The following is a 27411-nucleotide window of genomic DNA, read 5'->3' on the forward strand; positions in this document are numbered from 1 at the left end:
GTATTACCTTGTAAACATAATAGGTTCTTAAGTTTAACAGCACTTGTTTCTCATCACCTTGCAATTTGTCACACTTTGTGGATTTGTCACATTGCGATTAGTGACATTAAATGTCACGGCCCAGTTCCAATTTATTATTATTATTTTTTGCAACTGGGTGTTGCAGCCACCGGATTTGAAATGAGTGCATATTCTCAATAAACGATTAAACTCACATGGTAAAGTAAATCATCAAATAATGTGTTGTTGTAGTGTTTTCGATATAGGATGGAGTAAAGACCTCTTTTTGTTTTTACTTCCAATTTTTATTTTCTTGGAAAAAGGGTTGTTGAATTTTGTGAATTCCCCTGCAGGAAGCACGTTGAGGAAGACTTCACCCAGCAAGCCTTATCAGAAAGCAAAAGTCAGGAAATATCTTCAGTAAAGGCCAGCTGCAGACAGACTAGAGCATATCCAGGAATAAAGGGCTATTACAAAAAACACACACACGATCATTTGAAAGTCTCATGTCACAATGTACTCGGTCATGACAGTCAGCTCGACCACAGTGACCATGAGAGCTCAGCTGATTTGCTTATTTATGGTTTTGACAACTACATGTCTTTGCATCAGTTTCTTTAGTAAAGACTTATACCATATATAGTCTCATCTGAAAGAACTGGAACACCAAGGCCAGTTCTTTTGTTGTTGCTACACAATATAGACGTTTGTACATAAAGACATCATCTAAATATTACACAATAAAATCGGCATTTCAGCTTTAATTTTCTGATACTCACATATGTATTTGTTTTGAACATTGTACCGTTGGTGTCCATTGTAAGTGAGCAAAAATATAGGAACAGATAATCACAAAGTAAAATTATGTACATAACATTTAATACTTGGTTGCAAATCCCTTGCTGGCAAGAAATGCTCCGAACTGTCACCGTTCCTTCTCGGGAAATCTTGTCCAGGCTTGTCGATGCCAGTATTTGTCTCCTATTTCATTTCCTCCCTCCTCCTTTCCAAACAGGCTGTCTGACACAACAGAGGGATTAGTCTCTCACACACAGGTAAAAACTGTACGCTGTTCTTGTTTACTCAACAAGGAGTCATACCAATCCAGTGGCATGGAGGAAGGCTTTCCTTTTCATTTAGCTCTCCCAGACGTCCTGATTTCTCTGCTGTCTCTGCTGTTTTTCCTCCTGGATGTCGTACTGGACCTGTGGGCCATAGACTGCCTCTATAAGGAGGAGAAATACTCTTCCATGGGATTGTTGATATTCTTTCTGCTCAGTTCCTCGATTCTAGTGCAGACCTACAGCTGGCTCTGGTACTCGGATTCCTCCGTAACCCTGGACACCAAAGTAGAGAGATTTATCAAGAGACACGGTCTAATGGCGCCGGTGCACATCTGTCAACTTAGCGTCTTCCTCAGGTTTGCACTTTTCTTTTCTTTTAGTCCTAAAGTTCTGTTTTTGCCAAGAGAGCTGTTTTCAAGTCTGACATATTAATCTTCATGTATATCTCTAAAAGTCTATTTCCTGGAGAGAGGGAGTTACAATAGTTCGATTAAAGTGGGTCCGAATGAGAGTGTGCATGGTGCCTAGTGCGCTCTGATTCGTTTTTCCCCTGATTTGAAGGTTTGCAGCAGTGTTAGAGATCTCAATCTGCAGATTTAACCAGAGCGACCGTTTTTCAAAGGGACTGACCATGTACATGATTCACGACCTCAGCACGTTGCGTCTGTTCGAGGCGTTCTCCGAAAGCGCTTCACAGCTCGTCCTGATGACGGCTCTCATCTTCGAGATGCAGGAGATGCAACACTTCACAGGTCAGAAAAAATCCTCAAATCAAAAAAGTAAAAAATTTATTTTAATTCAAATTAAAATTTTATTTGTCACATACATAGTCATACACATACGATATGCAGTGAAATGCTTTAAATAAAAGACTATAAAATAGAAAAAATAAATATGAAAAGGAAAACAGAAGGTAAATTTAACTAAGAAAGAACAAAATAAAATATAAAATTAAAATAAAATAACATAACTGTACAGTACAAAATATGCAATAAAAGAGACATATATGAAAAGTATTGAAACTTTATATTAAAATTAAAATTTATATGAAATTCTATAAAATTATGATTTTTCTTTCCCCCAGTAATTAAAATCATCGGGTCACTTTTCGTCCTCACCTTCAGCGTGTTGTCCTACCATCACAACATGCGTGCATTCCTCCCTGAAAAGCTTGGAATGGGATGGCTTTCCTCTGTCATCTACTTCCTGTGGAACCTGTTCCTGATTAGTCCGCGTGTGGTGTGTGTGTCCCTCGTCGCCTCCGTCTTACCCTGCCTTATTGCAGCACACTTCCTGTCCCTGTGGACGTTGCTGGTCCTCTGGGCCTGGTGGGAGAAGACGGACTTCATGGACACTAAAGCTGGAGAATGGCTGTACCGGGCCACCGTAGGCCTCATCTGGTACTTCAGCTGGTTTAATGTAACCAGCGGAAATACGAAACTCAGAGGAATCATCTACCACGTGGTTATGGGAGCGGACAACGCGCTGCTGTTAGGATTATGGTGGTGGTGGAGATCTGTGGAATCTGCTCGTCTTAGTCCGTTCCCTATTAATCCCTACATACTTATTGGTTTGTTAGTGATCATCTACATCACAGGAGTCCTGCTGAAACTTGTTTATTACTGGAAATGTCATCCTAACAAACCGGTTTTAGACATAAATCTGAACAATGATGCAGGATCTGATAGTCTGGAGCTGGACTCGAGTGAGACTCTTGAGCCTAAACCTGAACCTGAAGTCACAGTTTTAGTTGGTATTAACAAAAGGATAAGACACATGGCTGTAAATTTCTACTGCTAAACTGAATTAAAGTTGAGGAAACGGTTTATTTACATTTAGGCATTTGGCTGACGCCCTTATCCAGAAATACTTACTGTACATTTTATCTCATTATACTGTACATCTGAGCAGTTGAGGGTTAAGGGCCTTGCTCAAGGACCCAACTGGGACAACTTGGTGGTCGTTGGGTTTGAGCTTAAGACCTTCCGTACTGTAGTCCAATGCCTTAATCACTGAGATATCCCTGGCCCCTATGTTGGTAGATCCTTTACTCGTGGTTTACAACTAATAACCATCAATCAAACACTGTTGAGAAGTATTTTGTTTGTTTCTTGAGTGGAATTAACCCAAATATTGAAGAAACCGATAGGTCTTTAGTTGTTGTTTAAGGATTGCTCAGCTGACTCAGCTGTACAGACTGTAACTGTACATAATGTGTATAATCATAATGTGTAATCAATTGTATGAAATGCATGAATACACTCATTCTGTAATGTTCTGGCTGTGTGTGTGTTTGTGTGTCTGTGTGTAAAAAGTGTATTATTTAATATCCTCAGAATTCCATTTCTTGGAAACTGCCAGCCTATCGCATTACCGTGACTCATTCTCGAAGACCTTTATACACACGCGGATGTCTTACGCAACAAGGGAGGAGCCTCAGCTTCCCCCCACTTTGCACAGTACAAATATGTTTGCTTTCATTTTTCAGTCGAGACCCAACCGCATATAATGGAGGAAAGCTTTCCTTTTAAGTTTGCTCTGACAGACATTGGGTTCTCCGTGGTGTCTCTGGTGCTTTTCGTTGTGGATATAGTGCTGGATCTATGGGCTGTAGTGTCTCTCTATGAAGAACAGAAATACCTCAGCATGGGACTGTTGATCTTTCTGCTGCTCAGTTCCTCGGTGCTCCAGCAGATCTTCAGCTGGCTCTGGTATTGCGATACCTCCAAAGAACTAGTGAGTAAAGTAGAGAAATTTATCGACAGGCACAGATTAATGGCACTGGTGCACATCTTCCAGCTCGGAGTCTTCCTCAGGTTTGTGCTTTTGTTTTTGGTTTTATGTAGCTGAGATCAATCAGAGGGAAAGACTGCAAAAATTACTTAAAAGGAAATACAGATAAACTAAACATTCTGTGTCCACTCTGAAACTTGCTTTTAATTGTCTTAGTTATCAATATTTAACTGCAAACAATGTCCAAATGACATATTTGCTCTACACATGCTCAACCATTCATGCAGTGAATCTGATGTTGTCATAGTCTGCAATTCAATGCAAGGATTTCTAAACAAAATCGACTTAGTTGGAAGTAATATTATCAGGAGGTACTGAATAAAGTTTTGGATCCAAATAGCCACAAGAGTGTCAGTTCGACAAACACTGTGTTAAATCCCTAAACTTAAACACTTTGTTGTTTCTCATGTGGTCCGACGTAAAATGTAGATGTAGAAAAATGTGTCTAGATAATAATGAGATGAATGAATGAAATGTCTCTGAGCAAGCCAAGGGTGACGGCGACAGTGGCAAGGAAAAACTCCCTGAGATGGCAATAGGAAGCAACCTTGAGAGGAACCAGACTCAACAGGGAACCCATCCTCATCTGGGTGATAACAGATAGAGATGATATAACACCATGTGTGTTATGCAGCTGAAAGTACAATAAAACAGAAATTCTTTCAATTAACATGAAGTCCAGTTCAGCATAGGGATGAGTCAGTAGGTGCAGAGGGCAGATGGGGTCTGGATCACTGGGAGCACAGGAGCAGGATGTGTAGCTCCAATCATAATAAAGCAGAATTCAGCTGGAGCTGGTCCTTCTCTGGATGCCTCAGGATCCTCGCAGGGTTGGCCTTTGTCTACTGAAGCTGGTACAATCTCCAGATGCCTCGGGATGGGTAGAAAAGTACAGAACAGATGGAGAGAATTAGCGTAGTTGCCATTCAGAATAAATGTACTGAAGTATGAAGTTATGGGATGAGTTACGCGTATGCCAGATTAAAGAGATGCGTCTTGAGTCTACTTTTAAACTGGGAAATCTGAGCCCCGAACAGTGTCTGGAAGGCTATTCCAAAGTTTTGGAGCTAAATATGAAAAGGCCCTACCCCCTTTTGTAGATTTTGAAATTCTGGGAATTACCAGAAGTCCAGAGTTTTGTGATCTTAAGGAGCGTGGTGGATTATAGCGTTTTAGAAGACTGGTTAGGTATGTGGGAGCTAAACCATTTAAAGCCTTGTATGTAAGTAATACTATTTTGTAATTAATTCTAAACTGAACAGGTAGCCAGTGCAGGGATGATAATATTGGGGTTATATGATCATATTTTCTGGATCTGGTGAGAACCCTGTTGGCTGCATTTTGGACTAACTGAAGCTTGTTTATTGAGGATGCAGGACAACCACCTAGTAATGCATTACAATAGTCCAGTCTGGAGGTCATGAATGCATGAACTAGCTTTTCTGCATCAGATACGGATAAGATGCTCCTAAGTTTGGCGATATTTCTAAGATGGAAAAAGGCTGTTTTTGTGATATTGGAAATATGATTTTCAAAGGACAAGTTACTGTCTAATATTACGCCCAGGTCTTTTACTGTTGAGCTAGTAGTAACAGTACATCCTTTTAAACGCAGGCTGAATTGTGAAAGCTGTTGTGTGCTGGTTTTTTTGGGCCGATGAGTAATATCTCTGTCTTGTCTGAGTTTAGTAAAAGGAAGTTATTGGTCATCCAATCTTTTATGTCCTGGACACACTCGGTTATTCTAGACAATTTAGGTATTTCGTCTGGTTTTGTTGAGATATATAATTGGGTATCATCAGCATAACAATGGAAACTAATCACGTCTTCTAATGATGTTACCCAGGGGAAGCATGTATATTGAGAACAGAAATAAGTATGAAATGTGTGAGAGTATAAATTAAAATGATCAGATTGTCCTTGATGAGCAAGGAAAGGAAAAACTGAGATGGCAATCACTCTACTTCAACAAAACTGAGTGACCAATGAGAGTGGGAAAGACAGCATCCAGACATACCACTCACTTACTCACTCATCTTCTATACCACTTATAGAAGTAAGCGGTATAGTAAGGCATTACAATAGTCCAATATTTCTGAGATGAACAAAATGCTATCCTGGTAATATCTACATGAGCTTTAAATGAAACTTTGGAATCCATAATCACAACGTCTTTTACCGTTACTGTACATGAAGGAACAGAATGTGCATTCAGAATTACAAATGTCGCCATTAAAAACGCACGTATCGAGAAAAGGGATCCCGCGACTTGCCGCGGCTGCGTGTGGCAAGCTGTGAAAATGTCCTTCTTTACCTGTATAGTGTGATAGAAAGCTTACTTCTAGCTCCATGTGGTCATAGTAACAGAACTTCTGTCTTGTCAGCAGAAGAAGCAGAAAAAAGTTAATTAACATCCAGGCCTTAACCTTTTGCTCAACTTTATTAAACAGTTTTTTTTACATCTGGCCTTGCTGAGATATGTAACTGTGTGTCATCAGCATAACAGTAAAAAATAATACCATGTCTTTATGAAATTACTGTATGTTGGCTAGAGGAAACATGTAAATAGAAAATATTAATGGGGCTAAAACCGAACCCTGTGGAACACAAAACTTTACTTTGGAACAGGCAGAATAGTCACTATTTAAATCTACAAACTGATACCAATCAATCAATCAAATAGGATCTGAGCAAGGAGAGGGCCACTCCCTTAATTCCTACTACATTTTTTAATCTGTGAAGGAGAATACTATGATGGCCAGGGGTAGCTCAGTGGTTAAGGCATTGGACTACGGTTCGGAAGATCCCAGGTTCAAACCCCACAACCACCGAGTTGCCACTGTTGGGCCCTTGAGCAAGGCCCTTAACCCTCAACTGCTCGGATGTATATGAGATAAAAAAAAAATGTAAGTCGCTCTGGATAAGAGCGTCTGCCAAATGCCTAAATGTAAATGTAAATGTATGATCCATGTCAAAGCTTCACTAAGTTCACGTAACACAAGCAAAGAAACAAAACCCTGATCGGAGGCCAGTAGGAGGTCATCTACTACTTTAACAAGTGCTGTCTCTGTGCTATGAGGCCTAAATCCTGACTCATACATTTCGTGTAAGGTTTTCCTATGTAGATATTAACATAGCTGCTATGCAATCCACCAATCAGATTTTCTAGGATCTTAAAGATGAAAAGGAGATTTGATATCAGTCAGTAGTGTTGTGGCAGACTGTTCTTGTAGATACAGGAGTTTCTGGTGACCAGTTGTTATGTAGCTCTGCTGCAGTTGAAAAGGGACTTGCCCTGGACTGTTGAACCAACAAACCGTCCTCTCGAACAGTTGTCTTATGGGGTCTGCCTGATCTGGGCCTGTCATGAACTGTCATGAACACCAGTTTCTTCAAATCTTTTTCCTATCTTCACTTGAGGTTTATATACATTAAAGATGTCTCAGTAGGGGACTTAATCTTCAGGCTCTTGATGATCAGCACTTTGGTCTGTTGTTGAATCTTTGGCATGCTGTCGGGTCAGGATGCATTTCAAGTGAAGGCTGCGTGTGCTGGGGTTCTTCATCTACACACCTAAAATGTGTTAATTATAGTATTTGTCACAGGTGATGCTCTAATCTGTGATTGGGTGAATCCTTTAAAGATGTGACAAGACTTTTGTCTAAGCAAAGTCTGACCTTCCTGTCCTAATTAAATAATTAAAAAATCATGGCATGATGAGATTTTATTTAGGTAAAATAGGCATAATCTAGAGGCCTTTGCCCTTTATGTAAGCCACTTCTGATTCCAAATGATCAACTAGAGGTCAAGTTATTATTTGTTGTTCCTACAACTTGGAAAGGCGACAAGACTTTAGTCAGGGTGTGTATTCAATTCAATTCAATTTTATTTGTATAGCGCTTTTAACAATTGTCGTTGTCGTAAAGCAGCTTTACACAATCAAAAGAATTATTTAAGTTTGTATGGAATGTGAGTGTGTATGAATCAAAATGGCCAGTTTGTCCCTGGTGAGCAAGCTGAGGGCGACAGTGGCAAGGAAAAACTCCCTGAGATGGTAGAAGGTAGTTATTAGAGACTCAGGTAGACTTGTAGGAAATTCCAGTCCTAAACTATCGATCGACTGCGGCCAAGTCAAGTCAATTGATGACTAGCGCTGACGGCTTAAATTATTTTCATCTGAGAAAGTTTTGAGATTTTTTCAAGATGTATAACAATTTTATTTTCCTGTTAATTTCCCAACAGTCATGTCTTATGTCTTTTATGATCTCAATTAATTATTATTAATTAATTATTAAACTTAGGTTAGGATCAATATGATTAATTTTGTCAAAGCTTGATTAAATTATATCATATTATTTTAATTATTATTGTTTCCTAATTTAAAAGACTTTTTAAAAAAAATTTGATTCATAAAATAATGATTTTCTTAAATCATAATTTGATCACTAATCTATATGATTTTAAACATTGACATTGATGATATACGTAAACATATATATATATATATATATATATATATATATAGATTGGTGATTATAGACACAACCATCATTGATAAATTTTGGTTATGTAGTGTAATATAGAGTGATAGTCGTATCAGAAGATTCTAGGTATTAAGGGATAGTAATGGATTTGATTATTGACTATTGATCCCTTTGATTCTTAGCTTAAAAGAAAACGAATTTTGGCCAGCTGTGCTTTGTGTCCTTTTGAAATATTTCACTCCTTTTCCCTTGAATAGGTTTGCAGCTATAATGGAGATCTCAGTTAGCAGTTTTAAACAGAATGACCTTTACCAAAAGGGGGTTGCGGTGTACCTCAATCACGACCTCAGCATGCTGCGCCTGTTCGAGGCGTTCTCCGAAAGCGCTCCACAGCTCGTCTTGATGACGGCTCTCATCATGGAGACGCAGGAGATGGAACCATTTACAGGTGGGAGAAATCTCAGAAACATAGGAAAAGATCTGGCATACAGTCTCAATCTCAAGCTATTATCTCATAACCTTATCCCCCCCCCCCTTCTTTTCAGTCGCTAAAATCGTCGGCTCTCTGTCCTCCTTGTCCTTCACCGTGTTGTCCTACCATCGCGACATGCGTGCGTTCATCCCCGAAAAGCTTAAAATGGGATGGTCTTCCTCGGCCATCTACTTCCTGTGGAACCTGTTCCTGATTGGTCCACGTGTGGTGTGTGTGTCCCTCTTCGCCTCCGTCCTGCCCTGCTACATTGCAGCACACTTCCTGTCCCTGTGGACGTTGCTGGTCCTCTGGGCCTGGTGGCAGAACACAGACTTCATGGACACTAAAGCTGGAGAATGGCTGTACCGGGCCACCGTAGGCCTCATCTGGTACTTCAGCTGGTTTAATGTAACGAGCGGAAATACGAAACTCATAGGAATCATCTACCACGTGGTTATGGGAGCGGACACCATGCTGCTGTTAGGATTATGGTGGTGGAGGAGATCTGTGGAATCTGCTCATCTTAGTCCATTCCCTATTAATCCCTACATACTTATTGGTTTATTAATGATAACGTATGTTTTAGGAGTTCTACTGAAACTGGTTTATTATTGGAAATTACATCCTAAACACCCAAAGTTAACGATGCAGCCCGATGTGAAGCCGCAGACCCCGGTGAGGGCAGCAGCAGCGTTCTCCGATATTGTCGATGGGCCTCCTATGATGAGGATGATGATGCTGCAATCTTTAGATGTAACGGAAACTGAACCTGACCACAGCGTTACACCTCAAACTCCACTAAAAGGAGCCAATAAAAGGATGAAATGCATGGCTACGAATTTCTACTGCTAATTTGCATTTTAGGATTTGGATGTTTTTGCACATAATGTATATAAGATGTGAATATATTGTATGATGGAGCATGTACACATTCTCATCCTGCTTTTTAAAATGTTTATACTTTATAAAGAAATCAGATTACTATTTAACATGTTTTTTCATTTATTTTTTTTATTTTTTATAATTGGTTGGATGAACCGTTTTAATCAGTTTGCCATGGGACCGTAATACAACCCTGACAGGGTTAAAATGGTCCTAAAAACAAAGAATCAAAGCAAAAAAAGTCAACTTTAATACAAATTCATAAGAAGCATTTACAGGAGCGAGACGAATTGTTTTTATTTATTTATTATTATTTATGCTGCCACAAATAGTATTATAATACACAGGGAAAACTTGTCCGGGCCAAGAACAGTGTTCCGGTCAGCAACAAAAAAACAGAACAGAGCAGAACAATAAAAATACAAAAACAAGAAATAAAAGAAATTGCATCAGAGTAGTTAGTAAACTATTTCCTATGTAACGTGGTCAAGTCACATCAACGTTAAAGTACTTGCCGGAAAAAAAAAAAATCATTCATACTTGCAGAACACAAACAGCCTAAAATGCACACACAAAACATATTTACAGCGCTAAATGATTTGTCGTAGCTGCTTCATTATCAGACCGAGCCTTGGCTCAAATATAATTACACACGCTCACATGAAAAAAAAACAAAAAAAGCTTGACAATAGTGAGAGAGAGATGGTATACATATGAAAAGACTTTTTTCCCTTTTTTTTTTACCTAAAGGTTTGAGCATGAACAGCTTTTCAGATTTATAAATGCTGCCTTTTGAAGTTTCCTTGATTGTCCATGCGTTTTAAGTCTCAAAGTGATCTGCAGAGGGCGGCAAACAGACTGGTCGCTCTGCATATACGTGTATGAAAAACGCTGTCGCGGTAAAAAACCAGCGAACGTTCTTTGCTCACGATGTTAATCGTGCATTAACAAGCAAGAGACTGCAAGTCGAGGGAGGAGAGACTATGTACAATAACATTTTAGGCATGAGTTAGACCAAGCCTCAGAATCAAGTAAAAACTCAGACAAAAAAAAAAAAAAAAAAGACGGAGGAACACTTTTACTTACTGTGACTTTATAAACACACATGACGGCAACAAAAACAAAACCATTAAACATTTGCAGTATTACAGCAAATCCCTTTAAAGATGATACACTGTAAGGTTTATAGTTAAAAGGCACAATATAAATAAGTACAGGGAAAACAAAAAAACAAAAGTCCACATTCGTAAATTCAGTCGAAGCTGCTTGTGTGAAAAATGTGTTTCTTCTTCGTCAGGCTCAGGACCGGTTCAGTCGAATCTCACAACAATCTCACGACATCCAGAAACATCCGTCTTTCTTCGTCGTCGTTTGTGTCGCTGACCGGAAACATATTGCACAGAGTTTCCTTCTCCCAAAACGTGTGGTTTGTGTGACGACACAGGGAAAGCGAGCGCTCGGAGATGAGGCTGGGCGGAGAGGTTTATGATAAAGGGAAAAAGTCTAAGAATCACCACAGTGGGCTTTGTTAAGGACATCACGAGGAAGTTTATAACACTGACCATCTCGACTGCGACAAGAACCCGCATTTAAATAACTGGAAGATATTTTTCTCTTGTAATGATGATAGGCGTGGAGCAGGGAAGGTAATGAGCTGAAGTACGTCAGAGGGTTGTCGCTGTCTCGTGGAAGCCGCGGATTTCAGCATCATAATGCGCAGAAAGAGACTCGCTAAATACGTGCTGCTTGCTAAGGAAAAACAATGTTAAAGGAATACTCTAGTGTTTTTTCCCCACCTAATCTCCATCTACTGATTTCTTTAAGAAACAATAACAGACTTTTTTTATTACTAGTGGTTGGATTCTCGATTGTTGATTGTTTTTCCATAACAGCAGTTCCACATGTGAGCAAGCTTCATTACCAATTACAGAAGAAATCTTTCCCTAAAGACGACGACTGTCACTACGTTTTTAAACCCTTTGGATAAGCTGTGCATGAGGCAAAAAGAATCCGAACGGAGGTTTATAGCTGCTATAACATAAGCGATAAAACGTGCGGGAACTTCATGTACACGTAACGGGGTGGAAAAAATATATAACAAGACGCACCAATAAAACATTGTAAATGCTGTGGAATAAAACACTTGAGTGCTGTTATTAGACAAATAATCTAGTAACAGTTGATTGTTTTTCAATAAACAGCACGCTCTGGTGTGCTTAGTTGTCCAGCACTGATTACTATTATTTTTTTAAAATAGTTTCTACTGTACGGATTAAACAAAACCTGAAAGGAAGCTGAAACAGCATGAACCTTATCCTCAAACCTTACCGAATTTGCATTATTACGTATTCACGAACAGGACCTTAAAAACAACCCTCGATCTTTTAGAATGTCTGTAAATAAACCATTACAATCCATTTAGCGTAAAACACTGGAGTATTCCTTTGATATCCTGCCATTTAAAATACACGGCAAGTCAGATCATTACCTAGGATGCTTATAGATGAGGATCGATACTGAAGATCAAATTTTACACAAACATACAGGACGCGTAAAAGACCAAGGAAACAAACTGATGTACCGTTTTTTTTTTTTTCTTCTCCCCTTCATCCTCTCTAAATTCAGGCGCCAAGAGATTACGATAAAAGTGAGTGAGTATGCTGAGAATAGAATAGAAATATATGAATGTTGCCAGTCTGATCGATCCAGTCGTGTGAATCCAGCTGTGGTGAATCGTCTCGCCGCTCGCCCTCTAGACCACCTGAAAGACTGGGTCGATGAAATGGGAAAGAAAGAAAGAAAAATGGCAGAGAAAACTCTACTGCTATTCCCTATCCACATTCAGGCTCAACCACCAGTCAAGTCCTCTACGAGTGCAAAAGAGAAGAAAGAGTTCAGGATGAGGCACACAAACTAAAGAAAAAAAAAGATGCAACCCCAAAAAATAAAAATAATGCCAGTACAGAGCTTTGGTCTTTCCTTTGGTGAATCCAGTTTGAACAAGATCGCTCGTGAAAAAGACGCAGTGCTTTCGCCAGCAGCGAGGGCCAGCTTCCGGATCATTCTTGCCATCCTTGTGTACATCTGAAGATATTATCGCAGTGCCAGGCTCGTGCCTGGGGATTTTAGCTGCCTTAAAAAGGTAGTGGAAGGATTTCCTGCAGGCGCAAACTCTTCTTCTGTTTGCGCAGCCTCATCAGGTGTGTGTGTGTGTCTGTATATGTGTGTGTGTGTGTTTGTGTGTGTGTAAGAACGAGAAAGAGAGCCTGGGTGTGTGTTCTCTATAAGAAGTCCAGCTCCAAAGCTTGGTGTAAAGACACCAGGTCTCCGTGAGATGAGATGCGCCAGAACGGCATGTTGTGCTGCAGAGACACACACACACACACACACACACAGTGTTACTTGTTAGATGTGTTGTATAGTCAAGTGTCCCCATTAGTTTATCATATTTAGTCAATCTTATCTTTTTAAGTTTCAATCGACTAAATGTCTGAGCATTTTAGTCTAGTTTTAGTCAGGGGAACCTTAAAGTATCTTAGCTTAGTTTTAGCCAGGGGTAGCTCAGTGGTTAGGGCATTGGACTACGTTCGGAAGATCCCAGGTTCAAACCCCACAACCACCAAGTTGCCACTGTTGGGCCCTTAAGCAAGGCCCTTAACCCTCAACTGCTCAGATGTGTAATGAGATAAAAATGTAAGTCGCTCTGGATAAGAGCGTCTGCCAAATGCCCAAATGTAAATGTAGTTTTAGTTTAATTTTAGTCAGGGGAACCTTAAAGTATCTTAGTCTAGTTTTAGTTTAATTTTAGTCTGAGGAACCTTGAAGTATCTTAGTCTAGTTTAATTTTAGTCAGAGGAACCCTGAAGTATCTTAGTCTAGTTTTAGTTTAATTTTAGTCAGAGGAACCTTGAAGTATTTTAGTCTCATTTTAGTTTAATTTTAGTCCAAGAAACCTTGAAGTATTTTAGTCTAGTTTTAACCCTAGTCAATCAAGTCTAGCCCTCTGTTTTAGTTTTTTTTTTTTTTTTTTAATGTTTTTTTTCACACTTGGACTATTGAAGCTCCTATGGGTCACAATCATTTGCTACCCTATTAGCTTAATGTGTTTGGCAACGGTTTAAATATAAAATGAAAAGAAAAAAAAATTAAGTTAAATACATCACATATAAATGGTACAAAGAGGATTAAAAACTGGGTTCTTTGATGTCTTGGTCGTGTTTCACACACTGTTTTCCCTCCGATATTACGGCACATCGGCTTTTTGTCTCCGGTTTAATATAAATCTAAAGTACAAGTTTCACAGCAGCTGCTTACAATCAGTCTACAATAATTTTTAAACTATAAGTAAAAATTTAAAACATTTACACAAAAAATTTACATAAAAACATACAGTTCAATTCAGATTCTGTTTTATTACTTGTACAGTACACAGCAAAATTTTACAGCAAAAAGTTTTATACAAGATTTTTTTAAATCTATATTTTCTAAGAGTCTATATATATATTTTTAATTTTCATTATTTCATATTTTATATTTGAATATTCTATTTTCTTTTTTCATTTTTAGGTCATGATTTATTACAAAAATGGATAGAAATAGTCTGTACGTAATGAGTTTCACTTTTTGAACTTAATTACTGAAACTTTTCATTTGCTATATTAATTTATTGAGTCACGCATACATCTAGCTTTTTTTTTTTGTTCCTACTTACATTTTTTTTTTTATTATTCTTTGACCTTGATTTGTTTAACTTTCAGTCACATGTGTAATCTGTGTTTCCTGTGCATTGTGTGCGTCTTTGTAATTACTTTTATGCTGTTCTCTCAGGAATCACTATATCAGATCATTACCTCTTCAGATCTCTCTCACTTTACCTGCTTAGCGGCAAACTCCTCCTCCCGGCCGTCTCCTATGACCACGTAGGTCACCTTCTTTCCGAAACGTGACACAATGCGCTCAAAGCAGCTTTCCTTCCCTGTCGATCAAAAGGAACTATTAACACAAAACAAACGTAAACCGGCTAGATCTTAAATAAGGAGTCGAGAGAGAGAGAGCTGACGGTACCGATCTTGGTGGCGCTGTAGATGTTGTCGACGGGGAAAACGTCCCCGAGTCCATACAGGAGCACTTTAGCCAGAGCGGGAACCAGCTGAGTGGTGGTGACCAGAACATTCATACATCTGCCCCTGAAATCACACACAAACATAAACAACTCTGTCCAACAAAGTCATATTCTCTGCGAGTTACACGTGGTGATCCTGACCTGGACTGGATCAGCAGGAGGGATTTGATAGCGGTGCTGAGCCAGCTGTCCGTCACAGTCTCGATGTCACTGCGCACTCGCAGCAGCAGGTCCCTCTTTTGGGGACTCAGCAGAGCTGCACACAGATAACAGCCTTAATAAAATCAAACATCTTTACCTGTTGTGGCTAAAAAAAAATAATCTTTAATCCTATGAACACAATTGATCAGTATAATTCTTGATTAGACTCCTCATCCTCTTTAGTTCATCAGTTTTATTAATTCATTGCATATAAACTCAGTGATTTTATTTATATTCCAAGGATTTGAAGTTGATGATGCTAGTGGTTCTTCAGTTCCATCAGCTGTACTGTTTTCTTATTACTAACTCTCTTCCTTATTTAAATCGCCAGTATTTCTCTGTCATCATCGGCTTCAACATGAAAATCAGTAAGTCCAGATTGTATTTCTAGGATCTTAATAAAGTTTACCTCCTACGTTCCCTTTGTATCCGTTGTAGATTTCTTTAAGGCGGCGGTATCGAAAGGCCAGCTTGCGCATCCAGTCTATTCCGCCTTGCACCGCCGGGTTGGAGCTCTGCCCTCCTGCTCCGCCCGTCCCACTGAACCCATCATTCGTAAAGTTATAGTTGCTGAAGGAGGATACGAACCTGACGTTACACTTGATCCATCATGACATAATGAAAATACATCAATTAAGGTAAGAATCCAAGATACGAAGATACACCAGGGTAAATACACAGGTAGTCTCCGACTTACGAACATTTGAGGTACGAATTTTCGCAGATAAGAACGAACTTGCTTTTTTACGAACATCCGCAGATGTGGTCAAATCACAGACGTATCTCACATGTACTGTGCAAAAAACAAAAAAATAAATAAAATAAAAAAATCGATACTGCAGTGCACTAGATACCAATATTTACAATTTTATACAATATTTTGGGTGTGTAAATGAGGGCGGGGAAAATTAGTTTCAGTAAATTAGTCCGAGAGCAGCTGGGAGACAAAAATAAAAAATATGACGTCACAGATTTTCCTTGCGATTTACAGGCGCAGAGACATTTCACTTGCGAGATTTATTTTCTTTGGCACAAATAGAGGTTTTGGCCACATGATGGCAGTATGGTAAACGGTGACAGATTAGGCAAGTGGATTGGTATGCTTTACATTGTACAATCGTGTCAAACGCGTATAAGACTGACTTGTGAACATGCAGAACTCGTTCGTAAGTCGGGGACTACCTGTAGTTGTACACCATAGAAATTTTTTTTTTTTTTTTTTTTTTTTACAGTGTTGCACGGTTCTTCTGCATTACCTTAAATCTTGTCCATTGTCATCAGAGGACACATCCTCAACATGGACTTGGTCACACTCCTAAATACACACACACAAACACACACGTACAGACTGCAGGCTTAATTTCAAAGTTATCCAGTGATTTTAGCACAAATGAGAAGCAAAGCTCACCTCCAGGTCATTGAAGAAGAGATGCGTGTCTGCTAGTTCGAAGATCAGCTCCTCCATCTGCAGTCCCAGATTAAGCACCGTGGATGGATCCTGAACAGAGAGAATGTAAAAACCCAAATAGCTAACAGAACAATAGCTATTTTAACAAGAGAAACAGAAGATGAGTGTACAGTACATATAATGCACAGATTTAAATTTTAGTCAGGGGTACCTTGCCAAACTTTTGTGCAAACGACCCTGTGAGAAGGGAATGGAAAATGATGATTGTTTCATCCAGATCCCACAAAAAGATTCGCTGAGAAAGGTTTAAAAAAGAAGAAGAAGAAGAAAAAAAAAAAGAAGAAATAGAGTGAGGTTATAGAAGCAAACGCTTGTTTGTTTTTCTGGTGTCGTTATTAAGACTGCCACGTTGTCTCTACCTCCAGGTCGCTGTCTGTAGATTGTCCGCTGTCCGATTTCTTTGCTTTGGCTTTTGCTTTGGGTGGAGGATTTCTGCGAGCGGCTTCGTCCTGCGCAGCGCTGTCAGGCAGGGTCACACTGGCTGGAGTTGCAGCTATGGAGAACGAAACACACACACAATTTATATATACACACACTGTACACACAACAACAACATTGTGCAACACTATGACCAACTGAGATCGATGTGAGGTACCTGTAGAGCAGGGAAGTCCTGTGGGGGCACTGTCCTCAATCTTAACGATCGTGTAAGGTGGCGAAGAGACGTTGTCTCCGTCTGTTTCGTTATTGGAGGGTGCAGGTGAGAGATAACTGTTTGGAGGGACATAATACTGGGGGAACTGGTTTTGTCCCAAAGAGTTGTAGCTGGAGAAATCCTGCAGGTAATGAAAAAGAAGTAGTAGTAGTAAGACCATGCAAGCTTCATAGAAACATTTCTGAGATTATTTTTAACCTAATAAAAGCTTTACATTTTACCAAATTCTTATATATTTTTTTTCTTAAATGCTTAAGCTCACTTGATGTGCAGCGGGGGCTGTGGTGACGGCAGGGGCTGTTGGGATGTTCGTGTACACACTGGACGTAGTGAAACAGGAACCTAAAATATGTGGGGGTTTTTTTATATAAAAAAAAAAAAAGCATGTATGAGACGGGTAAGGAAAAGGATCTGTGGTGGTGAAATTATAACATTCAACAGAATGGAAACATTTGTGTTTGTTTTTTGTGAGAAATGGATGTGAATGATGGTTGATGATTATCGGTATTATCATTCGAAGAAAAAAACAAGCAAAACAACACCCTGGCTGTATGCTAAACTTTGGACGAGACTGAATTACACCACAGAATCAAAACACACATTTATTTTATTACATTCATCTTCAACTTTATAGTTGTAAGGATATTTTATCCAAGTTATTTTCAATTTAAAAACTAGACTGCATTCCTGACTGCAACATTTTTCTAGGTTAATATAATATATTTTAACATTTATGTTTAACGTGGATGCAGCGTGTGTGTGAACACTCTGATTTGAGAAAGTGGGGTTACTGGTAAGTCAGGGGGGAACCTGCGGGATCTCAAGGTTTTTTGGTGAGAATGATCACTTTCGGATGTCGTGAAGCACATGATATACGAGTGACATGTATCTCTTATCATAGTTAACAAGTATAACGTATTAAAGTCGCTATTAACAAGCCTATTATTAATACAGGCAGTCTCCGACTTGTTAATAAGCTCACGTTCGTAAGTCCGACAAAGTCTTATACGCCTTTGACATGAATATACAAAGTAAAACATACCAATCCTAAATCTCTGTTCAATTTCCCTACACCTGTTTACTAAAACTCTAATCACGCTTAAAAAAAAGAGAATCGCGAAGGGAACCCTGGACGCCATTTTGTCTTGGAGCTGTTTTCCACCGTATTGGACTGTAAACTCTGTTTTGTTGAAGATTTTCGGAAATTATGATTTATAGTTTACAGGACAGACATTTTCTATCATCATCGTGTTTCCGGATTCATTGAAACCGGTGAGACCGACTTACTTCTCCCATAAACACAAACACATACCATAAACAGGACTTTTGAACATTTTATACATTCACTTACACACTGAAAATATTGTATATAATTGTAAATATTGGTATCTGGTGCACTGCAGTGTCTATTTTTTGTACAACACATGGGTTTGAAGAACTGTGGTCTGTTCGTATGTGGCTAAATTCGCAACTTAAATGTTTGTAAATCGAGGACTACCTGTACTGAATATAATTCAATGCCGTTCCTAGAGTAGAGGCATTGTTTCAGCTGCAAGGATTGAGTATCAACATTGCGGTCCACATTGTGCTTTTGTATTTACAGCAAAAACAAAACATGACCAAAAAAAAAAAAAAAAAAGCTTGGATACGAGGTGACGTAAGCCTGGTGTAGGATGCTGTTTTAAAGGACAGATGACACAGAATGACAAACACTGTTGCACGACAACTGAAGCAAAGCCTGATGCAAAGTGTGATGTAAAAATCCAAGGAGGATGAACTAACATGAGCGTCTTCCTATGAAACGCGGATTCAAATAGAGAGAGTGCGAGCAAGGCTAAGCAATACACGTTAACACTAGAAGCGCCGCGCCAGTGTCACCTACTAATAACGCGGTTCAGCGGTCATTTGACCGCCTATTGTTTTGAATGGGAAGCTGCTGCTGACACACAATGATGCTAGATGGCGCTTTCACCAAGAGCAAATAGTTTAGCTCCAAGATCAACTTGCACTTGGACAATGCGCCATTCATTCCCGCGTTGATAATCAGCGGTATCTTTTTTTCATATTCAACTGAGAAAACCTACTACAGAGTCTCTAAGGGGACAAAGGAAGAGGGAAAAAAACAAGTCAGAGGGAAAAAACAAGTCATGTTTGCAATTATAACCCAAAGTTTTTGACTTTTTTCTGCCGTTTTTTCTCCTCCTTTGTCCATCTAGGGGCTTTGTACTATAACAAAAAGGAAAGCTCTACTTAATTTTATATCGTATGGAGAAAATGTTATTAGTTTGTTCATTCTATTGGAAGCTTCTGAACGTCTCAGAGCAGCGATTTAGTTCTGAAGTCGCTTCCGTGAAATTATCGCTAAAACAATATTAAATTTGAATAAATCAGATCTACTACAGCAGATAATAAACTATGCTATGTCATAACCGAAGCAAACACAACGAATATGTCTCGTTTCGTTCAGTGTTGCTAGGCAACAGACCACGCGCCTAATCGGTTCACTTGGCCGCGGTGTATTATAAACCTGCGAATTGTTTTACTGCTTATGTTCATGTAATAAAAGCGAGGGAAATGTGGAGGTGATGTGTGGCCACTGAATGAGAACTAAATCAAAGATTTCAGTAACTACACTGAGTGTAACATCTGCATAGTGACACTAAACAGCTGAACAACTTCACTTTTCCGTTTACCTCTGAGAAAAAAAAAAGCTGTATTGTTTGTTTATATGTTTATAAAAGTACACGAAGTGGGGGCGCGCGCACACACACACCTCCCCTGAGCCCTCGGTCAACATCTAATGACCGTTGATATGCAAATGAGTCAAGACGTAGCCTAATGTGGTGTCGTGTCGGATTACAGCGGTCACGGAGAGGAAAGACTTTGAAGCAGTTGCAGCGTTTTTTTTAGTTACAACAAGCACAGCAATGAGTCCACATTGTTTCACTGGTTATGACATAGTGACACTAAACAACTGAACAACTTCACTTTTCTGTTTACCTCTGAGAAAAAAAAAAAACACACACACATATATAGCATGCATCGAATACACAAACACACACATATATATATATATATATATATATATATATATATATATATATATATATATACACATATATATATATAGCATGCATCTTTATACATTTGGAATCTGCATCTACATTTTCTGTTGCATGTATAGAATTAGTTTCAGCTGAAACTCATGATCAATGGTGTTGGGGTACTTATGTAGTGATAATTAGTTTTAGCCAAATCATTAAAACTAACAATAGACTATGAGAGGTGGTTGGAAGGTGTTACTCTGAATATAAACAAACTAAATACAGCTTTTTTTTTCTCAGAGGTAAACAGAAAAGTGAAGTTGTTCAGCTGTTTGGTGTCACTATGTCATAAACAGTGAAACAACGTGGACTCATTGCTGTGCTTGTTGTAACTGAAAAAAAACGCTGCAACTTCTTCAAAGTCTTTCCACTCCGTGACGCTGAAATCCAACACAACACCACATTAGGCTACGTCTTGACTCATTTGCATATCGACGGTCATTAGATGTTGACCGAGGGGAGGTGTGTGTGTGTGTGTGTGTGTGTGTGTGTGTTTGTGTCTGTCTGTGCGCGCGCGCACGCCTACTTCGTGTACTTTTATAAACATTCTACATATAAACAAACAACATACAGCTTTTTTTTCTTTCTCAGAGGTAAACTGAAAAGTGAAGGTGTTCAGCTGTTTAGTGTCACTATGCAGATGTTACACTCAGTGTAGTTACTGAAATCTTTGATTTAGTTCTCATTCAGTGGCCACACATCACTTCCACATTTCCCTCGCTTTTATGCATAAGCAGTGAAACATTCCGCAGGTTTATAATACACCGCGGCAAAGTGAACCACGTTTCCGCCGATTAGGCGCGTGGTCCGTTGCCTAGCAACACTGAACGAAACGAGGCATAATCGTGGTGTTTGCTTCGGTTATGACATAGCATAGTTTATTATCTGCTGTGGTAGATCTGATTTATTTACATTCAATAATGAGGCTTTATATTCTCAGGAGGGGCCATTACATATGTAATATGTAAAACAATATTGTTTTAGAGATAATTTCACGGAAGCTTCTAACAGAACATATATATAAACATATATATATATATATAAAAACTGCATATATGGAATGAAACCTAAGATAGTTACATATACGCACTGAATGACGCATAAATAGTATGCGTGATTCCTTGCGCCATCTGCTGAGAGAAATGAGAATCGCAGGTTAGAAAAGGCAGGAAACGGCATGACCGGCGCGCAGCTGTCAGCGATTTCACATAAATAAGAGCAAAATAGCTTTATACTGGCTTTTACTGGTGCGATTTTAAAAATTTAAGCATACAGGGTGATTAAGCTCACAGAACTAGGAAAAGTCATGAAAGGAGGGTCCTGGAAATTGATAGAGTGTGAAGCATTATTTTTTTTTTACCCCCTTGCGGTCAAATGACCGCTGCTCGGCGCTTCTAGTGTTAATGAAGAAGGCAAAGTAATATGAGTGCCAGTTTAGAGTCTACATTTTGCTTGAAAGTCAATAAGCGATTCACTTAATGCACTTATTTTCGCCAACCATGCGCAGTCTTAAAAACATGGCGTCCTAGTCCTTTCCTGTGCATGAACAGTGCATGAGAAGCCTAGCATTTGTAAAAATAAAATGAAGTACAGAGGGGGGAAAAAACAGTGAGTGAGTAAGGGAGGGAGGAAAGGAGCCGCCTTGCCTTGGCTGGGGTACGAGTAGTGGGTCTGGCACGGCTGAGTTGAAGTATAAGCTGTGCTGAAGCTGAGAAACGGCGTCTGGCCGGTGGCGGACACGTCCTGCAGCCTGGGCTCGCTCTTAATGCCCGGCCACATGGCACCTACAGCCGCACGGGTGTAGGGTGGAGGTATGGAGCAAAATAAAAAAAAAAAAAAAAAAAAAAAGGAGAGGACACACACAGACACATAAGAAAGAGAATGCAAAGACAGAATGAGATGAAGCCGACAAGAGTGGAAATGTGAAATGCGAATGGAAGCTGCGTGTGCGGTGAATTGGTGCTTTAAATGCAGTCAGAGCATGAGTGGTAAAAAAATACAAAATAATAATAATAAAATAAAAATAAAAAGTGGTATAGAGTAAAGCTCCAGGCTGGGACAGACCGAATGGAGGCAGGCCGTAGGTTTGGCCTGTCTGGCTAAAGGTGCTGTATGCTGCTGACTGACCCAGGGAAGAGAACGCCACCTGGCTGTCGTATGCAGTAACTGCAGGGCTGTGAGAGAGAGAGATAGAGAGAAAGACAGAGAGAGATTAGTCCAGTATACATTAATACAAGAGTTAAACTGTTGCATTTCCTGTAGCACTGTGGGTCCCTCTCCTTCATCTTCCATTGTACATTCTTTTAAACCTAGGTTCAGTTTAAATTTTAAACATGCTCCTGAAAGACTTTAATTTCATTACAAACTAAGCTTTATACATTATCCTAAAAAAAAAAAGGGCTGTAGAGCTAAATCCGTATACTGTACAGTGCTGTACCGCTGTATCTCCCACAGTGCTAGAATATAAAATAGCGATGTTACCCCTGCATGTACAGTAATTCATGCAGTGCGTTTTCTTTGTCATGTGCTGTCATTTTCTTTGGTATAAAGTTCTGTAGGGTAATAACAGTAACAATTTACCATCACAAGTCGCGTTTTTCATCTACAGTTGCTTCACGTTCTCTCTACAGCACTAAGAAATGTATACAGAATTATATTTTGGATGGAAATTTAAGTTAATATTTACGTTTAAAAATTAGTAAATTACGTTCTTCTAAATAGTTTAGCATTAAAACACATGTATGATGATATATTGCCACAAAAAGGCCATAAAAAAAAACTCAGAGTATATTTGCGGTTTGGTAAACTTTGAACAATTATTAGTCTGGTTCGAAGAAAAAATATGCAAAAATGATCACGAACTCAAAATCAAACATTCAAAATACAATTTGCAAATAACTACTAGAGGAATAACCATCTCAAAAGTAAACAGCTAGATTTATAAATTACTGGTAAAAAGTCACAACGCATATTTTATAGCTATTATTATTATCATCAAGGTTTAATTTTCTGTTGCTCCATCCACTCAAATCTGATTTCAAACCACTGTTGTTCTGCACCAGGACTATACTCTTCTATACCCTGAAGGGGAAGAGCACCTTATTGTTTTCTATCCCTATCAGTACATAGGGGTGTGGCCTTTGCGGCGATTCAATCTAATGATGAAGGTGGGCGTCTATCTGCCAGCGAGGAAGAAAGCAATGTGCTCTATGGAGGTGTGGCTATCGGGCTGACTAAAATAGGCGGGGCCGCTCTCATCAAAATTAACAGCATAACTTTGGCAATTTAAAAATCAGTACCAATTACACATTACAGTCCTAAAGATTAGTTACTGTAACAAATAAAGGCCAAGAGCTTAAATTAAATCAGATTATTAATCCTCCTATGACAGATCAATCAAGTTAAATCTCTGTTCGTGGCGGTCCTAAGCTCTTACTTGTTTCCTTGGTAGATCTGTGAGGTATATTCAGATTCTGCAGCTGTGAGCTCTTTGCAAGTCTCCACTGAAACAAAACCAAAAAAAAAAAAAACATTAGTACTATTACTACTATATTATTTATATTAATAACTTTATGTGCTTGTGACTTTGTTCACATGGAATTTAATTGTGAACGTTTAAAAATACTTTAAAAATGTACAGGCCATCTGGTAAATTTTAGAATGAACAAAAAATTTTTAGTTTGTGCATGAAGTGCACCATGAAGTGCACGGAATAAAGATGCAAAGTCGTGTTTATTAAGTAGATTTCAATTGTTCATAAGCGTGTATTTAAAAAAAAGTTTACAGCACCATCTGTTGGATTTTGAGATGAACATTTTTTGGGTATTTGAAAAATATTAGCAAATTAGCATATCTTCTCACTTTACATATCTACAAAAAAAAATTTTTAAGCAAATATCTTCAAATGTACAGGCACACTCAGTTTACAGTTTCATTTTATGTATAGAAAATAATAATACCTTTAGCATAGGTGCGGTCTGAGTCACAGCCTGATATGTGCTGATTTGTGTGTTCTTGATTCCCTGGAACTGACAGACATCAAAAAGCAAATTTAAAAATTACAATGTAAAGATACAGTTAATGTTACCTTGATCTTCTTTATTCTATTAGCAGTGAGATAAAACAAAAATAAAATAAAATAAAAATGAAGAAAGATGATGTATACAGACCAGGGTCTAGGTGAACAGCAGACGATGGAGGGTAATTGGTGACATCAGTGCCTAAAACGTCTGGTCTGTTCTCGTGAACGACCTCGCCTCTACATACAGGAATAACGATTATTAGGAGTGTGTGAGATACTGAAAATGTCTAAATGAAAAGATAATAAAAGTGAATTACCTCACATTATCTTCCTGACCGGCTTCTGGGTCGTGCCTTGCTTTCTTTGCCTGTGCAGACATGGACACACAGTATTTATTGGTCAGAAGGTTCTGGAATTTCAAAGAGATTAATGCATTCAGGAATGTGTAAATAAAAAAATAAAAAAAAACTGTGGACTGACCGGGAGCTCCGGCGCCTCTTGCGGCTCCTCCATGACGGTACGTCCTGTTGGGTCTGGTTATTTACACTCTGCTGCTCCTCTTGGACCTGTTTAGGCCCTGAATAATGCACACAACACACACATTTATTACACACAATTTTAGTAAGTGAGAGCTATAGGAAGATTTCTTTGCTTCAACTTCACATCCCTAATGCACTACATGTCTACATCATCTACTGTATGTGACCCATTTGTCATCCAAAATCCATTTGAGAACCATTAGGAGCTCTAACAAATCATGGGAAACCCCTGGAAATTTAACTTGCGTGAGAAATACTCCATGTAACGCCTCCTAAGCTCACACTTAGATTTCCAGGATTTCCCATCGTTCTTTCAGATCTGGTTGCAGACTTCAAGACAAGTTACAACACATCAGGACTGAATACCAAGTCAAGTCAAGTCAGCAAAAATTCGGAACCTCAATCAGGTTTTGCTTAAGTTATGGACAAGAGAGCTAGTTGTGTACATATATTACACATGTTAAATTAGTGATCAAAAATAAAAATCATGCAACCCATATTTCTTTACAACTTAAAAATTGGAAAATTATCTGCTTGTCTTTGGACTGCGGGAGGAAACCAGAGTACTCGAAAGAAACCCACCAAGCACGGGAAGAACATGCAAACTCCACACACAAACAGACAGACACAGAGAGAGAGAGAGAGAGAGAGAGAGAGAGAGAGAGAAACGAAAGCTGGACTTAAAGCCATGACACTGGAAATCCGAACCACATCCAAAAGCGATTTGTCATCGTCTTAAATCAGATTTTAAATTGCCCACTACATCACTCACAACATGATGCCTGAAGTTCAAGTCCACACGCTCACGTGGAATGGACATGGAACCAGCTTGAGGAGGTTAGTGCGACATTGACACAGGAGAAGTGCAAAGACGTCAATGCAATGCTGAAGTTCAAGTCCACACACCACACGTGCTACAGCATCCCATCGTTACCACATCCATCACTACCACCGCAGCAAGCTCAACAATGTGCTGGATCTGGGCTGCCTGATAATCCTATGTGATTACTTTCGAGTAACAGTGTGGACACTCAGTCCTAAAGGTCAGATTTGTCAAACAAATCAGATTTGCCTGCAGTTTGAACAACGCCTGCGCCATCCCTCAGTGTGACCTCTAACACATTCTGCATTTTGTAGGGAATATTGTTTTAATTTAACATGCATAAAAACTGAAATAGCTCAAATAAACCATGCTGTATGTACATACTGGTGAAATTATTTAGACTGATCCTATGGAGCATACTTTAAGGAGCATCTATGAAGAATTTATAAACAAAAAAATACCAGTCATAGTATCATCTTTTTTTGTTTTCCAAACACTGATGAGAAACAGGTCATGACACATCCCATGAACAAACGAACAAAGAATAATAACCCTCCCTTAATGAATAAAAACAGCTACTCCAGCTTATCCAGGTTTGTTTTTGTTCCCCTCTTGTCCTGTCATAAACACCACTTCAGGATGAGGGACAGTGTTAAAGCGTCAGGATGAAGCACTCCTTTATCTAGGAGTTAAAATTAAACTCAGCTGTGTGTCTGTGCATCAAGGGCGAGTGTGTCTGGGCTGAAGGTGAAGCTCAATCCATTTGCCAGTGAAAGAAAAGATATTTATAGCCGCATTCCAAACGGACGTGCCTTCAACACAGAGTGCACTAGAAAAGGGTGGAGAGGCCATTATTCACGTGCACTGTGTTATTCCCTATTTAGGGGATACACAGCTATTTGAGGCTCTACCCAGCCGTATAGGCTTAACTTTAGCTGTTTTTAAATTATTATTATTGTTGTTCCTAATGACTTATTTCCGAGAATATTGTTTTTATGACCACCATTTAGGCGACTTTAATATGCGTTTATCTCTCTCTCTATATATATATTTCTGAACATCCTGAGTGTATTTTTAAAGAACAACATTTAGCGCGTGCACACGCTAGCTAAAGCTAACGGTATTAGCAGGACGAGCTGTCTGCACAAATCAGAACCTGGACCGTGTGTAACCTCACACGCATTAACGTCAATATATTTTTTAACATAATTTCAAACTGAAAATTAATTTCGACGTCGCAATTTTTAAAATGATGATTAATATTAGTTTAAACATTTGCCCAAGCTAGCATTAGCGTAGCCACCTAGCCACAGCGATAGCCTAGCGTGTATTATTTAGCTTAGCTAACCCGAGGGTTACTCCATGACCTTAAAATGCAGCTAGCGTTCAGAATCCGACCATATAAACATATGAATATATATAAACATATAGAATAAATAAATCTTTACCATCATACTGAGTCGCTGGAGTTGAGGATTTAGCTAAAGCTAAAATATCCTCCGGGGCTGAAAACTGAAAACACTACAGTGAAGCGCCTGGGTTGTTAGGGACAACTATTTGGCAGGAAGCGCGAACTGCCAGGAGCTTCCGGTTTTCACCGCTTTAACTTCAACAACTATTCCTTTAAATTTCACATTATTTTATTATATATATATATATATATATATATATATATATATATATATATATATATATATATATATAATAAACGATAAGACAACTTGGATAATAATAATAATAATAATAATAATAATAATTTTCTTATTAACTGCAGATATATCAAA

General features: G+C 38.9%; 3 protein-coding genes across 6 annotated transcripts; 2 read left to right on the top strand and 1 right to left on the bottom strand.

Moving 5' to 3' along the window:
* The first annotated feature begins 882 nt into the window (after window positions 1–882).
* LOC128515805 (XK-related protein 8-like) lies at window positions 883–2893 on the top strand. The gene is made up of 3 exons (XM_053489991.1): window positions 883–1420; window positions 1626–1816; window positions 2149–2893. Exons 1-3 carry the CDS (start codon window positions 1113–1115, stop codon window positions 2862–2864), a joined length of 1215 nt encoding a protein of 404 aa, XP_053345966.1. The 5' UTR covers window positions 883–1112; the 3' UTR covers window positions 2865–2893.
* A 556-nt stretch (window positions 2894–3449) lies between these two features.
* LOC128515804 (XK-related protein 8-like) lies at window positions 3450–9795 on the top strand. Its single transcript, XM_053489990.1, has 3 exons — window positions 3450–3880; window positions 8598–8788; window positions 8886–9795. The coding sequence occupies exons 1-3, from the start codon at window positions 3573–3575 to the stop codon at window positions 9662–9664; spliced, it is 1278 nt and encodes a 425-aa protein (XP_053345965.1). The 5' UTR covers window positions 3450–3572; the 3' UTR covers window positions 9665–9795.
* A 189-nt stretch (window positions 9796–9984) lies between these two features.
* On the bottom strand, window positions 9985–27188 carry eya3 (EYA transcriptional coactivator and phosphatase 3). 4 transcript variants are annotated; one of them, XM_053490029.1, is made up of 19 exons: window positions 27076–27188; window positions 24746–24842; window positions 24583–24632; window positions 24414–24502; window positions 24204–24272; window positions 23681–23747; window positions 22372–22418; window positions 21891–22028; window positions 17403–17482; window positions 17081–17261; window positions 16845–16978; window positions 16637–16720; window positions 16426–16515; window positions 16274–16332; window positions 15427–15587; window positions 14958–15072; window positions 14759–14880; window positions 14569–14669; window positions 9985–13056 (listed from the first exon to the last, which is right to left on the bottom strand). In XM_053490029.1, exons 2-19 carry the CDS (start codon window positions 24776–24778, stop codon window positions 12976–12978), a joined length of 1701 nt encoding a protein of 566 aa, XP_053346004.1. In that variant the 5' UTR covers window positions 24779–24842; window positions 27076–27188; the 3' UTR covers window positions 9985–12975. The 4 variants fall into 4 exon arrangements, with proteins under 4 accessions (XP_053346004.1, XP_053346003.1, XP_053346006.1 ...); XM_053490028.1 differs by having other exon boundaries at window positions 22309–22418; XM_053490031.1 differs by lacking the exon at window positions 21891–22028.
* Between the last annotated feature and the right edge of the window lie 223 nt (window positions 27189–27411).

Source organism: Clarias gariepinus, chromosome 28 (assembly GCF_024256425.1).
Source record: "Clarias gariepinus isolate MV-2021 ecotype Netherlands chromosome 28, CGAR_prim_01v2, whole genome shotgun sequence".
Taxonomy (NCBI): domain Eukaryota; kingdom Metazoa; phylum Chordata; class Actinopteri; order Siluriformes; family Clariidae; genus Clarias; species Clarias gariepinus.

What these genes read in the sequence shown, in the direction of transcription:
- LOC128515805 (XM_053489991.1), top strand. Translation starts at nt 1,113, where the DNA reads ATGGAGGAAGGCTTTCCTTTTCATTTAGCTCTCCCAGACGTCCTGATT. An exon ending in CAACTTAGCGTCTTCCTCAG is followed by an intron (nt 1,421 to 1,625) that starts GTTTGCACTTTT and finishes CCTGATTTGAAG; the next exon opens with GTTTGCAGCAGTGTTAGAGA. An exon ending in GGAGATGCAACACTTCACAG is followed by an intron (nt 1,817 to 2,148) that starts GTCAGAAAAAAT and finishes TCTTTCCCCCAG; the next exon opens with TAATTAAAATCATCGGGTCA.
- LOC128515804 (XM_053489990.1), top strand. Translation starts at nt 3,573, where the DNA reads ATGGAGGAAAGCTTTCCTTTTAAGTTTGCTCTGACAGACATTGGGTTC. An exon ending in CAGCTCGGAGTCTTCCTCAG is followed by an intron (nt 3,881 to 8,597) that starts GTTTGTGCTTTT and finishes TCCCTTGAATAG; the next exon opens with GTTTGCAGCTATAATGGAGA. An exon ending in GGAGATGGAACCATTTACAG is followed by an intron (nt 8,789 to 8,885) that starts GTGGGAGAAATC and finishes CCTTCTTTTCAG; the next exon opens with TCGCTAAAATCGTCGGCTCT.
- eya3 (XM_053490028.1), bottom strand. Translation starts at nt 24,778, where the DNA reads ATGGAGGAGCCGCAAGAGGCGCCGGAGCTCCCG. An exon ending in TTGCACAAAAGTTTGGCAAG is followed by an intron (nt 16,516 to 16,636) that starts GTACCCCTGACT and finishes CTCTCTGTTCAG; the next exon opens with GATCCATCCACGGTGCTTAA. An exon ending in CTCCTGCTGATCCAGTCCAG is followed by an intron (nt 14,881 to 14,957) that starts GTCAGGATCACC and finishes GTGTGATTTCAG; the next exon opens with GGGCAGATGTATGAATGTTC.